The sequence below is a fragment of the Tupaia chinensis genome, unplaced genomic scaffold, assembly GCF_000334495.1.
Source record: "Tupaia chinensis unplaced genomic scaffold, TupChi_1.0 Scaffold000140_1, whole genome shotgun sequence".
Classification (NCBI taxonomy): Eukaryota; Metazoa; Chordata; class Mammalia; order Scandentia; family Tupaiidae; genus Tupaia; species Tupaia belangeri.
Window position 1 is genome coordinate 7,095,633 of NW_006159610.1, and position 17,059 is coordinate 7,112,691.

The window sequence follows — 17,059 nt, forward strand, 5'->3', positions numbered from 1 at the left end:
CTATAAGCAAGAAAACATTATTTAAAAAAGAAAAGAATAGAATGTTTTTTTCCTTCACTCCTGTAAGAGTCTATTGTAGCAGCACTGCTAAAGCTAGTGGGATGCTGGAAAGAAACCCGAAAGGACTTCTACCGTGAATAAAAAGAAACTCCCCAGAGATCTCTTCCAAAGGTTGGGCCGTCTCTGCCTCGCCTGCCTGTGTCCGACCCAGGACCTCCTCTTCTACAGCCCTTCTGCAGAGTTCCATGGTGCAGGGGTGGCAGACGGTGAGGTTCCTCCAAGGTCTCTCTCTGCACATGTGCACACGCGCACGCGCGCACACACACACACACAGACACACAGGAGACGGCACACACACACACACACACACGCACACACACACAGGAGACGGCTGAGGCGAAGGCTGAAAGCTCAGTTTTGGAGCTGGGCAGGCCTCGGTTCAAGGCCTGACCCCTTCCCTTGCCTGCTGTGTAGCCCTGAGCAGTTCACCAGTTCTGCGGGCCAGATGCCTTCCCCGTGAAAGGGCTAGCGGTGCTGACCTCTGAGGGTTACTGTGAAGACAAAACCAAACGAGACGACCAAGGAGCAGTTCTTAGCACAGTGTCTGGCACACAGAAACGGAGGATCGCTAAGTGGTTTATCAGAAATACCAGGCCACTCACTGCTGTTAGTTAAGAAAGTAAAACAAAACCACATCTCAGGAAGGTCCTGATAAACAAAAACCTGACTAGACACTAGGAGATTTTGGGCCACCATCGTCTCACGTGTCCTCGAACACGTGCCGCTTTCTCAGCGCATCGGCATCCTCATCCGTAACTGGCGGTGGCTGTGGAGCTCTGTGAGAAGATTCTCCTAAAGGCTTGGCACAGGCCTGGAGTACAGAAGGTGCTCAATGCATGTCGGACATGGCAAGTGTGACCAAACAAGAGCTAGCCAGGGTCCCGTTCTAGTGCAGGGGTCTGAGATGGGAGCTCACAAAGGCTTGTGGAAGGGCGGCAGGGGGCACTGCGGAGCTTCCGGCCACCCCCTGGCCACCCCCACCCTGCTGGTGCTGGTGTTCTGTGGCATGTGCCCTGAAGGGGCTGCTTCTCTGCAAACTCTGAGTCTGAAGGGGAGAACTGGCCTGGAGCTCTCCCCACCCCTAGGTTTCTGGAAGGTGCAACAAATACACCAGAATCTGCCAGGTTGGGTCATGACAGTGAGCTGCAGTGCCAAAGCCTCTGAGGTTTCCTTAGCATTTAAACCCTCTCTCGCCATCCTCCAGTCTCCAGTGGCCTGACCGGGACTTTACTGGGTCCAGTCTGTAGACTCAAAGTGGGAGTCTTGAGGCATCGTGTGAGGTACTGCTGTCCCGTGCCCAGACCTGCATGCGCTAAGGCCCTGCCACAGCCAAAGCGCCTGGCAGGACCTGTTCCACCCGGTCCCTTGGTAGCGCAAGGTTTGCGAAGCCCACATGCTCTGCAGTACCTCCAGCCTCTCGGTAGCAGCATTTAGAGTTCCTACGCTACTCCTCTTAAAAGATGAGCACAGTCTCAAAATAAATGCGATTGAGGAAAAGAAAAAAGATAGGAACGAGAAAGACGAATGGGATCGCATCAGCACGGATGCCGTCAGTTATTGCCTGGAAGGGAATGGGGGGACGCTGTCTGTCCAAGCTGGGAGGGGTTCTCTGACAGGGTTCTTTGGCTACAGAAAGGAAGTCACCTTCCTTTCCAACTTGGTGAGGACATCTCTGGCCTGCTCAGTTTGGAGGCTTCCCCATCGGAAACCTGTTAAACACATTAGAAAGAAAAGACCCAGCTGGGGAGAGACGCCTGCAAAGTCGCTGGGGACGAGGGGTGGAGTGTGCCGTGGCAAAGCCGCTCACGCTGGCGGTGGCGGTGTGAAGCCCAGGCTGGGTCTGCAGAGGGATCCTGGCCCCTCTCCTGTCTTCTCGGAGAGTGAGGGCACCTATTCTCTCCTTTCTATTTTCTGTCATTGCGGCGACTTGACAGGCTCCACCTCCCTCCCAGCCCTCAGCACCAGACAGAGAGCCTGGACCAAGGCCGGGGCGAGCCTGGGACCACTCACCACACCACGACCATCCGTAGTACTTCCTCAAGCCTCCTCATCACCTCCCTCCAGTTTCCAAGAAAGTCTGCTCCACTCGCGCATACACACTCACACAACCCGAATCCACCACGAGCTTGTTCTGAAACGAGTGTTTGCAATTCCCAAGGCCTAGCCATGGGAACTGTCCTGCCGGCAGTCATGCTGATCCCTCCTGCCTTCCCCGCGTCCCAGTGTTGGGGCAGCTGGAGTCTCCCAGGGTGAAGAAGACAGAAAGCCCCCCACAGCCTGCCCACAGCACGTGGCAGCAAGGCTGGAAACGCACGCGCGGTCCGGGAGACAAACGTCGCCTGGCCCCTCCCTTGCACTGCGCTGACCACGCGCTCCACGTCACAGCAGTAATTGGCATCAAGCCTTGGACTCTCCCACCCACTGACCTGCTCCCCACTTCCCTTGGAAACATCCACAACGTCATGAAGAGGCTCGAGGCACAGAGCTGGCGCCAGCCAGGGAGAGCCCAGCCAGCAGAGGCAAACAGCCAGGGCCATGCACAGGGCTCCACCGGCCCTTGTCTGCAGCCTGTCCTTTCCACCGTCCCCTCTAACTCTGACCGCGCTTCTCCAGCGATGAAGGACGGGCAGATTCAAGGTGACACAATGCTCCGGGCTGTGCATCTACCTAGGGACAGGGCTAGCATCCCCCCACTCGAGAACTCAGTCCTAGGGACAGCGGCCTGGCGTTCCCGCAATTCGCCCAGGTGGTCCAGTACTGGAAGACTGGATGGGAGACCTGGGAGAGTATTGCTAAGGAGCATAGGGGGAGCTGGGTGCACCAGTGGGGCTTCTGGGGCTGCTGCTCCAGGGGGACATCAAATGAGGACAGCAGAGTGCACACGAACCAGCTGAGTGTCTGTGGGACCGGGCGCCGCCCGATACTGCAGTGAAACAACTACTTCTACCTCTTAATCCAGGGTGCCTTGTTCCTGGGTGCCGTGGGCGCCCAGCAGGGATGGCCGCCAGGCCGCTGTGCTGCTGCTGGCTGACGAACGCAGAAGGGACATGGCTGCACATCAGAATGGCTGCTAGACTCTCTTAGGGGGTCTCTGGCCCTATCCCCCCTTTCTCTCGGCTCCACAGAAGTGTGTGCTGGGAGGCGTGGGGTGGGCAGGGGTGGACTGAAGGAGCGGGTAGTACAGGATGCTCATGGACGGAAGGGTGGGAGCAGGGCCGACATCTCCTGGGGGAGGACCACCTGCCCACTGGCCTTACGTCAGCTTATTACAGCCAGTGGCTTCCATGAGGGGGACAGCTAGCCTGCACCGAAGGACATACACCGTACCCTGGTGACTGCGACAAGGGTAGACACTTGGGAAAGACTTTGCTCCACTCTGAGCAGAGGGCTTTTTTGCTTACACATCCAATGTGAGACAGGCCCAGGACCTCGTTAACAGATCCCAGAAGTGCAGGAGAGCACAGCGCGCGGAAAGGAGCCATCTGGGGGTTTAAGACAGGTGTGTGTGTGTAAGGGGGCGGGGTCAGCATTCCCCGTGCCCCCAAGATGCTTCCTCAAGTCTCATCCCAGGCCAGTGGGAATCTAGAAGGATCGATTTTGACAGTGACACGTCATCAAGGGCCCACTCTGGGCTTGATTCTTCCTCTCTGTTGTGGATCTTTCCGGATGGCTCCTTTGGAACAGAGATGACAGAAACACTTCCTAATTGCTGGGTCTTCCTTGTGTGTGTGAACAAAGCTGGACATCTGCATGTCCCTCCCGTCTGCTCACATACTCACAGACAGAAGAGGTTTAACTAGTAAAGAGAAAACACAAAGATCCTGGGAATAAATGTGCATTTAAAAACCCTGACTAACATATCAACATGATGGTCATAATTACAATGGTAATAGCAAGAATAATTAGTACAATAATATCTTTATGAGCAGCATGGAATCTTCATTCCTGATCTGGAAGAAGGAAAGGAAAGGACACATCAGGGGATAGAGTAAGAAACTTCCAACTTAAGCAGACGAAATCATCTTCTCTAAAATGGAAAGAACATTTTCAGAGATCAGAAAGGAGGGGTTGGAACTGACCTGTGCCGGGGCCTGGATGCTGCCCCAGGGCAGAACGAGGCTCACGGGCACCCAGGTCTAGATGCCTTGTACCTGGGTATGAGATGCACTGATGGGATCTGGCTGCCCCCAAAGTCCCTAACAGCTGGCTTTTCCAGGCTGGCACAGCTCTGGGAGGGCTCTGGCTCCCATGTCCTCTGGAGGCTGTTTCCCTCACCTCTCAGAACTGCCGGCTTCCCTGCTGTGACAGATGGCTTCCCCACCTCTGGGTGAAGCGGGAACTGACTGCCGGCCCAGGAGAGAGCGTCTTCCCACTGCGACCCCTCACAGGAGCCGCCAGAGCGTGCCAGCCTCGAGCAGGTCCTGGTGTCCTTCCTCCCAGCCTCCAGCCTGGCCTAATCTACCTCCAGTTTGGAGACCTATTTCTTTTTAAGTCAGAAATTATGGTGGGGAAGTCCCCAGAGTTATTTCACAGCTAAGAGCTAAGTAACAGCTTCGTCACTGAGGTGGATCTCACTGCGCACACACCGTTCACAGCAGGTTCCTCTGGGAGACCGCAGGGTAAGAAGAAATGGAGGGAGGAGGCGGCGGGGACTGCTGAATCGGGGGAGAGCTCTTTGCACCTTGGAAACGTAGCCGTGGGGTCAGCCAAAGACTGCATCACTTTGCACCTTGGAAACGTAGCCGTGGGGTCAAAGACTGCATCCGAATCCAACAGAACCGACCTCTAGGCCCCATCCTTGACCAGACTTGCCCGATGCTCATGCAGTTCAGTGCTATTCACCGTGAAGACAGGGAACTCCCACCCTCAAGCAGCCAGCAGTGCTCAAAGCCTGAGAAAACTTTTAGAATATCTCAAAGGTGCAAAGAGGGCAAAGGGCAGATTTCTTTGGAAACGTAACTGTCCGCGGGAGTGTTTACAGAGTGCAGTGTAAGATCTCCCTGTCACCCTCAGAAACGTCCCTCCCACCTTCTGTCCATCAGACCCCTCAAAGACCAGAACCAAAATCACGTCTTGGGCAGACCTGGGTAACGTGAAGGAAGACCCCAAGAGCCGACAAGGCCGGAGGTGGTCTCCGCAGGGAGGGACCTGGCAAAGCCGTGAGAGCAAATGCAGCTCAGGGCGCCCGGGCGAGGAGGACGTGTGGGCTGTCTCAGAACACCAGGATTCTTGTGTGAGGGACTGGGGGACGCAGCTTCAGGTGGGTGCCAGGTGACCGGGGGCAGGCTGTGCTGGGCCTAGGGGTGGCCACCCGGGGAGGCCCATATTCCTAAAACCTCTGGTCCTACAAAGGGCAGTGCTGGCCCTCTGGGCAGAGTGGGGTGAGGGTGAGAGGTGGGGAGTCTCTCTGGGTCTCTGCCCCCCTCTGCCCTCAAAGTAAAACTCAACTAAAGCCAACCGGGTCCACAGATGTGCCACCCAACAGGGGTCTCGCACACCTCTCTCAAGACCTGGCGGTTCTCCTCCGAGCCCTGCCAGCTCCCCGATATCCTGCTAGCAAACAGCCCGAGAGACGATGGGCATCAAACGAGAGTAACGAAAAGACAGACCAGAGTACACGTGAGCGGTGCGGGGACAGCTCCGACTGCCCGCCTCGCCCGGCCGGCTTCCTGGAGTTCCGGGGGAGTAAACCCTTCCACCGCGTCTGTCGGTCGGTCGGTAAGGCACTAGGAGGGAATGATGTAAAACCAAGACTGTGGGGCTGGGACAGCGGCCGAGGGACGCACGGCCGGGCGGCCCCCGCGCTCACACCCACACTCCGGCAAGGTGTACCCTGGGCCCCCGCCCCGGTCACATGCCGATGCTATGTCACGTTTCTGTGCAATTACAGTGACGACCCGTCGGTCGGTACCGTGGGAGACGGACACGAGGTGGGGCGGTGCGGAGTGCTGCCTGCTACCAGGGTGTCTGCGACGGCGCTCGTCCTACGCCACGTGACCAGGGGGGGAGTCAAAGAGGAAATAGAACTTGAGAACAGAAGAGAGAAAAACTAAAGTTTGCGACACACATTGATGATGACGTTTGAGGGGTAACAGTACTTAGGGATTTACCCAGAGTGCTCAGAAAGAATGCCGCCGTGTCCCAGGGGTCTCCCCTCCGCCTGGCCGTTCCCGTCATTCCTGAACTGGGTGTTGCCAACCCCAGACCAACTCCCGCACACCGGCCTGCCCAGGCCTCGGCCTGACTTCCTGGAGGGGTGTTGGCCCTTCAGAGTTCTGGAAAAATCCCTAATTCTCACGTTCAATGAATTAAAACCCCTGACAGCAAAGTCTTCAATGTTACTTGCTGCCATATGAAAATAATCTTTGAAAAGTTCATAAAGTTCTTCAGAACTGGGGCCCTCCACTTCCAGAACCTTCCTGCCGGTCTCCTCTTCTCCTTCCAGTTTGGTGCAGAGTGGGTCCGTGAGCTGTGATTTTTTTTTTTTGTTTTTTGTTACCGACAATTTCATTTTTTTTTCCTTTTTCTTTTTTACAATAAAAAGCATAGATTTTCCCCCCTCCTTAACCCCTTCCTTTTTAAAATGTCCTCTTCTCTGCTCTACGTCCCCCCACTTCCTAGTTCAAGTTTCATTGTGTCCCGTCCCGTCCCTGCCCCTCCCCTGCCCCGTTTGCATTGTTTGTGTGCGGCATCTTCAGTATAAAAAGCCTGCTCCCACCTGGGTCCGGGAGCCCCTCCCCTCCTCTGCCCCTCCTCCCCCTCCCGTCCCTTCCAGTGCTTATATGTAAGGGTACTGGTTGACCTTGGCGGGGCTCAGTGGGTATCCAGTGTAGACCGTGGAGGCCGGCGAGGCGCTGATGTAGGTCTGGTGGGCGAACTGGGCCGGGTACTGACTTGGGTGGATGGTGGGTGAGGGCAGGACCCGGGGGCCCATGCTCACTGGGACCTGGTGTACGAGGCCGGCCGGGTAGGCAGTGTGCTGCACGGGGTGGCGCGCCGAGCCTTGCGAGGCCACCAGGTGGGCCACGGTGCCGGTGGAGCCCAGGGCAGCGGGCGCCGTGTAGGTGTAGAGGTGGGGCTGCGCGGGGAGGTGGGCGGCGGCCAGGTGGGGGTGGACGGCGCCGTGGCTGGGGCTGCTGTGCGGGAAGGAGTACGGAGCCTGCGCCATGGTGGGCGCGATGTAGGCCTGCTGGCGGCGGGGGCTCCCTGTGCTGCTGGGCCTGGGGAGAAGCACCAAGCCGGCTGCGTTAGGGGCACAGGGACCAGAAGGTGCCAGGGCACAGCAGGAGGGCCGAGCACGCCCTGGTAGGTGGCCTGCCGAGATGACCGCGGCCCAGCCAGCTGCCGAGCGCACAGGAGCGGCTTTCTCCCGAGGGCGAGCCGGGGCTGTGCGGCTGCTGAGGACGGCCGAGTGGCCATGCTCCTCCACTCGCAGTGAGGCTCATGGCTGAAACCGCACCCTCCAGAATGCTGCCGTCCAAACTGCCCCCCTCAACGTGGACTTGGCTCTCCGTACTCTGATGCAGTCTTGACACAAGCTGGGGACAGCACTTTGGATGGGGTTCTGAGCAGACCTCCCCACCTCCCTGCGTCCGCTCCGTAATCAGACCTGAGGCCCAGCCCTCCATGCACAGCCTTGCTCTGTGGCCATGGCAATGGCCCTGAGGTTCCACTCAAGTCTCTCCCCAAACCCTAGGACCTCCCTCCCCGGATCTGGGGTCTCTGGGGTGTGGTCTGTCCCTGGAGCCCAGGCTGACTGGGCCAGGACGTGTTCTGCCCTGAGCTAGGTCACAGTGGGCCAATATGGGCCACCCTATTTTTAAGCTCTTCATGGCACCATGTCGCAAAGAGCTTTGTAACATCAGACGAGTCACTGTGCTCTGGTGGCTCTCTGCCAACCAGTGACACCGACTTCCCCAAGGTGACCCCAGAGACCCCGCGGGGCACTTCCTGTGCCCCTGGGGGCTGCTGCTCTGGGACCCGCTCACCTGGCTGAGGTTGAGAGGCTGCTGCTGCTGGAAGTGGGGGCCGGGCCGCTGCTGCCGGTAGGCGATGGCTCCAGACGAGCTCCCTGAAGAGTGACCGCTGGTGGAGGCCACGGTGCTGGAGGACTTGGGCTTGTAAGAGGACGAGTGGTGGCTGGAGTTGACTGTGGTGGGAGGAGGAAGAGGTCACAGGTCAGGAGCAGGTCCGCAGCTCCCAGAAGACGCTACCCCCACCTCCTAAGGTGGCCCAGGAAGGGCCATTTCCTGGGACCGGTCAGTCACAGAGCTTCCTCTCCGTGGCTCTGGGCTGGCAACAGGGCTCTGGCTTGTCCCCTTGTGGGAGAGGGTGGTTAGAGCCACAGGGGAGGAGAGGAAGCCAGAAGCCAAGGAAGAGACAGGGGCAGAGAGGCGCAGTGGCCGATGGCCCGAGGCCAGGTCTAACATGGTCCTCCTGGGGCGTCCCCTCTGGCATCTGGCAGCGGGTGGTTGTGAGCAGCATCTAGACCGCGTCTGAGGCAGATGCCACGAACCACCAGGAGGACAAAGACAGCTAAGGTACCACGGTGTCACCTGGCCTAGTGCCCTGTCCTCGGCAGGACGGGACAGTCATCCAGGGAGGACACGGCCGAGTGCAGGGCTCTCCTGTCTCTGAGGAGGTGGGGCAGAGCGTGGCTACTCCAGAGGTGCCTGCCCGCCTGGTCAGCCGGTGGTGCCATGTTCTGGCCCAGAGCCCCGGGTGGGCCTGAGAGTCTACATTTCTTTTCTTTCTTTTAAGAGAAATTTTGTTTTTGCTATAGGGCACATGTGCTCACCAAAGATAGAGAGACAGAAAGTGAGAAATCACTCCCCAGGGGAGATGGCCACACCATAATCCCTTCTGCTCCTTTTCCTCTCAGGATCTTGGGCACGCACACACACCCAGGGTGTTTCAAGCCGTCCGGTCTGGGACTTGAACAGCGGTCGACTACGTGGGACTCCAGTGATACAGCCATTATGCCATCTGCTGGTCCCGAGAGTCTGTACTCCTAACCAGCTGCTGGCTGGTGGGCTACACGAACAGCCAGGGGCTCACCAAGTGTGGCTCTGCCCCAAGTAGGATGGCCCCCATGGCGTCTAGCTGGAAGGAGTCCAAGGAGCCTCTTCAGAGCCCACTGCCTCGCGCCATCAGACCAACATTTCCTGAGCACCCACTGTGTGCCAGGCATGGTGAGGGATTGGCCTGAGGACAAGCCAGGTGAGGCTGTTCTGGGCAGTGTCAGGGATCGGAGTGTGGCAGGCTCCTCGGGGAGTTCCGCTGCTAGGTGAAGCCATCTCCACGCCCCTGGCTGCCTCCCCCCCCCCCAGGGGTGGTCCCCACACAGGGAGCCCTGCTAGACACCGTGGGCCTGCGCAGAGTGGGTGGACAGTGCTATTGTTTGCCTGCCTCTTGGTGTCTTTCTGGAAACCGAACACTTCCCCAGAAGCTGTGTCTAGCAGAGGAGGAAAACCAAGGCGAAATAACTGACAGCCAGTGTGAACAGGCCTTTGGCGCAGGAGTCCAGTCATCCGCCAGAGCACTGTCATCATCCACAGCCCCCCAGCTCTGAAGCCGCCCACGTTCGAGGAGGGCGTCCGAGGAAGGGGTGTTGGAGGAGAGTCATGTTCAGTGTGTACCCTGAAGGGAGAAGTGGCAAGGACACAGTGCGGCGTGTCTGGGACAGAGCTGTGTCTCACATTCCAGGAGCAAGAATGCAGAACTTTTATACTGGGGTCTGCACGTCTTAGGCAAGAAGAAAGCCCAACGCCACCATCCCAGGGAAGCAGCTCGTGGTGGGTTGTGGCGGGTGAATCTGGGTACCCCCAGGTGGAGGGTGCTAAATATGAAAGAGCCACGCACGGTACAGATCAGGCTCCTCCTTGGACGAGGTTGGGTCAATTTTATTATGAATCTCAGGTGAGAAAATCAAGATCCAACAGGAGACGCCTGAGCTGGGGCCGCGGCTAGAATGCTGGGCAACTGTGGTCAGAGAGCCACCTGTGCCTTCAAAGGGCAAGAAGAGCAGAGGAAACTGGAAGCTTGGGGACGAACGCTGGCGCACACTGAACTCAGAGGGTACATCCTGACCCCCTACACCATCGGGCTCCCTCTCCACTCCTAGGCCAACTCGCCGCATTTATCGTGGCAATTACGTGTGGGAGAAACAGAGCTCAAGGGATGTATGGCCTAAGTCTGCAGAGTGAGGGGTCAGGTGACGGCACAGTGATAGCAACTGGACCCACATGGGAAAGGCCCTGGGTTCACGTCCCGGACCCTGCTGAGCTGTCAGGTGTGGACACTCATGTGCCGAGATCCTGACCTGCAGAGACTGGAGGTAGTCGCAGCGTGAGGACTTGGTGGGGTGCCTCTCGGAAAAACAAACTTTAAAAAGAGTTTTAGGTGACATGAATGGCAGCCTGGCATTCCGCTCGCTACTGTCCGTGGGGACAGGATATGGAAGACGCGTCAGAGCAGGAGGGGCCTGAATGAGGCAGGGGTCCTGGAGGGGACCGAGGAATGAGCAGCAGTTCCTCCTGGAGAGACGAGCACAGTGACCACGGGCCGAGCTGAAGGGCCTACGTATGTTTCGGTGGCAAGAGGACAGTACGGGGCTTTCTGGAGATGCCCTGCCCTGGAAATAGCCCTTGGTGCTCGGGGTGGCCGCTGGTGGCCCTGTCTACACTAGGTGAGCAGAATGCTTACAGCACAGATACGCTCTGGGGCCAGCCCCTGGGAGGACCAGCACACAGCCTCAAACAAGTTGGTGAATCTCTTTATGCTCCCATTTTAAAAAAGATTGCCAGAGGGCATGTGTGCTTGTGTGTGTGTGTGTGTGTGTGTGTGTGTGTGAGAGAGAGAGAGAGAGAGAGAGAGAGAGGAGAAAGCACCCCCTTTGGGGAATGGTCATGCTGTAATTCTTTCTTTTCCATTTCTGTATAGGATTTCTGGCACGCGCATGCACACACGTGCCTGGCTTGATTTTCAAGCCACTAGGTCTGGGACTTGAACTGTGGGTGGGTCATCTGGGATCCAGTTCTGTTAATTAGGCTATGGGGCTGGCTACGAAATTGGAAAAATAACGGCAGCCACACGTAGGGTTATCACGTGGATCACACAAGTTAACATCTGTAAAATGTTCTGTATCCAGCATTTAGGACCTTAATGTTGCTAGTTCTGTTAGTGATTGCTGGCGTCATTACTGAACCTGTCCCTTGGCAAAAGCTGACTCTCAAGGTCCAGGGGTCTGTTCCCAGTGGAGATGAATGCTGGTTACCTGGAAATGGGGCACGGGAGTCGGGGAACTGCTGGCTCTGTGGTCAGGTGAAGACAGCTCCACAGGGCAGGCAGGCCTCCAGCAGCTCCGGCCCCAGGAGTCCCAGCCCCTGCTCTGCCTGGGACTTAACTGTTGAGCTTTCCCTAAATCCTGCATCCTTCTGATAAACTCTTTGTCTTAAGCCAGGGTAGAGTTCACCCTGCCTTCCATGAGAAACTTAACTAACCCAGGAGAGCTGGGACGGCTGTGGGGAAACCGCGACATCCTTCCCAAGTGGAGAGCTGTGGGCGGGAGAGGAGTACGGAGGTCGGCCTGCTGTACACACAGCCCTCACCCCGACCGCATCCAGAGGGCCGCGGGACCCCTGCCTCTGAGATGTGATGGGAGCTTCAGCTGGGGAGCAGCTGCCAGTGCGCATGTCGGCCTGTGTGAGTCACAGAGTACCCCAGGCCTGGACTGATTTTGCAGCTAACGATGAACAGCAGACCAAGACACGCCACGGGCTGGGGAGCGGCAGGCACCAGAAGATGGGGTGGGGGCCGGGGTGGCATGGTGGGGGCTGGGGGTCAGGGCACCTTCCTTGTATGGAATGAGCTCAATCTATACCTTTAAGGTTTCTACGAAGATAAAGAACTGGAATAATGGTGCAATACACGCTATGGTAGGGTCTATGCCCTTTGCAAATATTTAAACTTACAGATGTGTGAGATGTGGTTTAAATAATTATGTAAGGTCTGTCTGAGCAGAAACGTGTACTGTCCTCTGCTCCGAGGAATCCTTTCTCTTGCAGTGAACTGTGCCTGACAGGCCCCTGTGGTTACTACGAGGGACTGTTGCTTCCTGTCAAGTTTCCCTGGGTAGAGAAACCAGGTTTTTGGGAGAGAGATGTGCTTGTGCCTCGAAGGCCAGCCTCATTTCTTTTCCTCACAGGATGTCTAATTTTGAAAGCTCAGCCTTATTTCCTGGCTCTGGGTCACAGGAAACTAGCGTACGGACACCCTGGGCCCTCGTACCTGGCACCCCATGGTCCTTTTCTCCTGCAGGTGAAGCCTCAGGTATAACTGGCCATGGGGCAAAGACCATGTGGTGGGTGTTAATGCCGTGTGTGGGTCTCCCTGTGCAGTGGCTTGAAACCCTCCATGTACTTCTCACCCATCCACCATGTAGACACCACGGTCCCCTACCCCACAATGCCCCCTGGCCCACCCAGGAGCACTAATTCTCAAAGTCTGCACTGTCTGCACAGTGCTGTTGGGGACAAACTGGGACATGAAAACACAGAAGCTTTAGCAGGGTGCAGGGCTGGCTGAGTTCTACAACCACCTCTTTCACTCCCCAGAGGGGATGGCCATGCCACAATCCATTCTCCTCCATGAATCTTGGGCATGCGTGCACACGGTGCCCAGTGTGATGTTCAAGGCACCAGGTCTGGGAATTGAACTGTGGTTGGTCACATGGGATGTAACTGCTACGTCATCTGCTGGCCCACACCTCTTTGAGGAAAGGCAGCACGGGGAACTATACAGTCAGGGAGAAAGACTTTCTGGGAGAATAATCCCACCTGGGCTCCCAGGCAGCCCCTGGGTAGGACATGGAGGTCACAGAGTCCAAGCTGACTGCTGTTTTCTTCTGCAGGCAGAGCCTTTTGTGTGGAAAAGGCCATGCTATAGGCTTCGTTGTGAGTGTTAGGGACCCACACTGCAGGCTGACCTGGGGCACCCGGCTGAGAGAGCGCCCAGAGATGCCATCTTGGCTTCCACTCTTCACCTCAATAGCAGCGCCCCGATGGCCTGTGCTCACTGGGCTGTCCATGTGGTGACCGCCTCAGGAAGGTTCCTGGTCTCTGTAGCAACCTCAGGCCACACAAGCAGAAGGTCTCTCTGGGGACTAACAGCTTCTCACACCCAACCAAACCCTGGTGGCAGTTTTTATTCCCCCTTTCCAGTCAGCACCACCGTGGAGGTGGGGCTATGGTTTAAACAGTCATTTAAGGGCCATCTGAGCAGAAACGTGTACTGGCCACTGCTCTGAGGACCTGTCTCCTGAAGGGCCTGCTATCGTGGGGCTGACTGGTGTGGCTGTGGTACCGCTTGTGGTGGAAAAGCAGAACGTGGGGATGTCTTCTGCTTCAGTTTCTCTTTACACCGCGACTGTGAACAAGGGAAACGCTGAGCAGAGACTGCTAACACCAGGGTGAGCTGCCATGTTTATTTAGAAGGTTAAATTCATGGCCTTTATTCTGGGAGCCACTTTTCAGGGCAAGCCTTCATGGGATAGCAAGAATCCTTTTAATAGAGCAGTACAAAGTGGTGGTTAGCCTGGTGGTTAATGGATCCCATGTGCTCAGCCATGGTTCAAATCTTGACCTTGGTGGCTTAAAAAAACATACCAGGGCTGGCAGGTGGCATGGTGGTTACCATGGTTCGAGTCCTGGACCTGGCAGCTTGCTTTCTCACTTTTCCTCTTTTTCTCACTCTCACTCTGTTCCTCTCAGGTCAAATTAAAATAAGTAAATAAATGAAGTTAAGTAATGGGACCAGCAGTGAGCGTAATGGCTATGTCACTGAACTCCCATGTAGTCGACCGCAGTTCAAGTTCCGGACCTGGTGGCTTAAACTCATGTTGGGTGCATGTATGTGCGTGCCCAGGATCCCGAGAGAAGAATGGAGGAGAAGGGATTGTAGCGTGGCTATCCCCCCTGGGGGATGATTTTTCACTTTCTGTCTCTCTGGCGAGCGCATGTGCCCTGTAGCAAAAACCTCTTCAAAATAATTAAATAAAATTCCAACAGGATACAGAAATGGAGCACAAGGGATTGTGTCACGACCATACCCATTGGGGGTGCTTTCTGTCTCTCTCTAGCAAGCTCGTGTGCCCTCTGGCAATTAAAAAACACATAAAGTGGTCCGTGAGAAATGCACTCAGCTCTGCTCTCTCAGCTGTGCCAGGGACTGGTGCGAGCTACTGTATCCTTGCCAGCAAGACCTGCAGGAAGGGGCAGCTCTGTGGTGCAGTGGTAATGTGCTGCTCAAGAGAAGCTGGATCCCACATGGTGACTACAGTTCAAATCCTTGACCCGGTCAGCATGAAACATGCCAGGCATGCAGGCAAGTGCCCACGATCCGACAGAGTGGACGTGGGGGATTGCGGTGTGACCAGACCTGTGGAGGGTGCTCCTTTCTCGCTCATATCTACATACACATGTGCAAGTGTGCTCTATCATGAATAAAGAAAAAGGGGGAAAAAAAGACTCAGAGAAGGTCTTTCCTACAGAGGAAGCCCACCCGACCCTCTACCAGAGGGCTTCCTGGACAGCAACGGAGCGAGTAGAGTGAGGTGTCAGGGAAGCTCACCAGCCAGGAATCCCAGACCAGTAGGTAAGGAACCAGTGGCTTTGGTTTTGTATTTATCAACCTGCTTGGAAGCAGAGCCATCAAAATGGCAGGGAGGTACTGATTACAGGATTAGCAAAGGAAAACAGTTCTCTACAGCATAACGTTCAAGAAGCCCACGTGGGCAACTTGAGTGAAATCCTGCGAAGGGTCTTCTACAATAACTGGGCTCTTTCTGTTTGATGAGCTCTCATACCAGGATCTCTAGCAGCAGAAAACAAAGAAAACCCATCTCAGAGTGAGGTTCCTGGCCAGCCCGGGCCCCAAGTTACCTGGCACCAGGCTGTCACATTCCACCAGGACTTCGCTGGCCTGGGTTTTCAGGGGTGGCACGATGATGGTCCGGGGGTTCCCAGTGCAGTGGCTCTCCAGGCTCCCCTTGGTGTCAAAGGGCTTGGCGTTGCTGTGCCCGGCGCGCTGCTGCACTGAGTAGGGGCTGGTGTTGCTGGAGGAGTCGGAGTAGGGGGAGTCGTGGACGGTGACGCAGCTGATGACGTTCTTCCGCTGCTTGGAGACAGTGCTGAAAACCAAGGGGAGAGGTCAGATGCGGGCGGGGGAGGCTGCGTGGGGGGACCCCAAACCAGCATGAATCCCTGCTGCACCTCGAGGCAGGGGAGGGCAGCGGAGAGGGAGTGAGGACTGTGACTTCTGCTCTCGCTAACCTCATGGGCTTGTGGGTGTCACCGTCTAACCTGAAGGGAGGACCTGTGAAGACACAAGGAAGAGGCTGGCACCGAGCCCTCAGGTGCTTCTGGAGGTGGGGCAGGAGAAGCTTTTGGGCAGGCCTCGGCTCCCCTCGCAAAGCAGAGCTCAGCCGAGGAAGCCCCAGGCCTGAGGCAGTCCCTGAGGGCCATGGGGATGCGGCACCTGAGCAAGCAGAGACAAGCAGCAAGAACCAGGAGGACACCACAGCCGGGAGGGAAGTGGCCTAAGTTGAGGCTCAGGGCCTGTGAGACCCAGTGAAGTGTAGGCAGGAGGGAGGACCATCCCTGGACCAGGATTCAGCTGGGTCGGAAGGAAACAGGGCACTGAGGATGCTCTTGTCGCAGCATGGGGCAGACATGCTGAGAGCCGAAGGGGAGCTGGATTGGCCCCTCTGCCTGCCCTTGTTCTGAGGTCGCCCTGGGATGACTTGGGTGCGGGCCCCCAGGCCCTCCCAGGGCCCCCTTCTCAGGGCAGGCCAGGCCTTCTGCAGCCTTCCCACTGCCTGGGCTGTGGACCAGGGAGGAGACAACACTGCAGAAGCCTGGCAGAAAGGCTCCTGCCACCTCGGTGCTGAGGACGTCACCTGAATGCCACCCTCATCTCGTATCTGGAACGTTATACAATGGGGCAGTGGGGGTGGTGGTGGCTTTGGAGGGCTCTTGGCTGGTGCGTTTTCTCCAGAGATATTTATGTTAGTGAGGCTGCTTTGGGAACTGGTTCTGACTAGCAAGAGGCAGGCGGGGTGATGGAAATGGAATGTGCTGCGGATTGTGTGGGGGTTTAAAAATGGAGGCTGCTCTATTTTTGTATATTGATCATTTATTTTTAAGAAGTAACAATTGCCTAAACAACTGGTCAGTTTCCAGCTAATTGGATAAGAGAAGAGGCTGGTATTTATAGAGCCCGAGGGAGTCACAACACCCTGAGGTGTCTGCCTAAGGTCACAAAGCTGGAGCAGGGCCAGGCCAGGCTGGTTCCAGGAGGGATCTCTGCCACCCTCGGGGAGCAGAGAAGTGGAGACACTCAAGAGCCCATGGCAGCTGGACAGAAGGCAAGCGGAAAGAGAATAGGCCTACAAAGCTCTGAGAGGCTGGAGGGGCCAGAGAAGCTAAGGCCCCCAGGAGGCCTGGTCCCTGCTTCACACGCCAACACTAGCGACATGGGCTGGATGGCCCTTCAGGGGCTGTGCACTCCGCACTCCACCCCCTCTGGCCACCAACTGTCTGTGGATAAGAACTGGGGCCCCCAGTCAGAGGTCTAACTAAGCACATGCGGGTGATGGGACCCTGGGCAGCCATTCAAGCTTTTGGTGATTTAATCACCACTCAGTAAAACGTGGCTGATAATACTACCTATAGCATAGGGAAAATGAGAAATCCACCCCCAGGGGGGATGTCCATGCCACAGTCTCTTCTTCTCCATTCTCCTCTCAGGATTTTGGATGCGCGCGTGTGCGCACACACACACACATGCGCACACGCACATGCACACACACACACCTGGTGTGTTTTTTCAAGCTGCCAGGTCCAGGATCGAACCTGGCAGTTGGCCATGTGGGATCCAGCCACCTTAACCACTGCGCCACCTGCTGGCTCTTCCATAGGCTTATTCTGAGAACCAAGTGAGG

General features: G+C 56.6%; 1 protein-coding gene across 6 annotated transcripts in view; it reads right to left on the bottom strand.

Moving 5' to 3' along the window:
• Positions 1-246: 246 nt before the first annotated feature.
• Positions 247-17,059, bottom strand: part of HIPK2 (homeodomain interacting protein kinase 2) — a 246,202-nt gene continuing 229,389 nt past the window's right edge. For all 6 annotated transcript variants that reach the window (XM_027770510.1, XM_027770509.1, XM_027770508.1 and 3 more), the window contains 4 exons: positions 15,000-15,247; positions 8,049-8,209; positions 4,790-7,280; positions 247-4,741 (listed from right to left, as the gene is read on the bottom strand). In XM_027770510.1, coding sequence (XP_027626311.1) covers positions 6,690-7,280; positions 8,049-8,209; positions 15,000-15,247 — 1,000 coding nt within the window. In that variant the 3' untranslated portion in view covers positions 247-4,741; positions 4,790-6,689. The remainder of the gene's footprint in view (positions 4,742-4,789; positions 7,281-8,048; positions 8,210-14,999; positions 15,248-17,059) is intronic.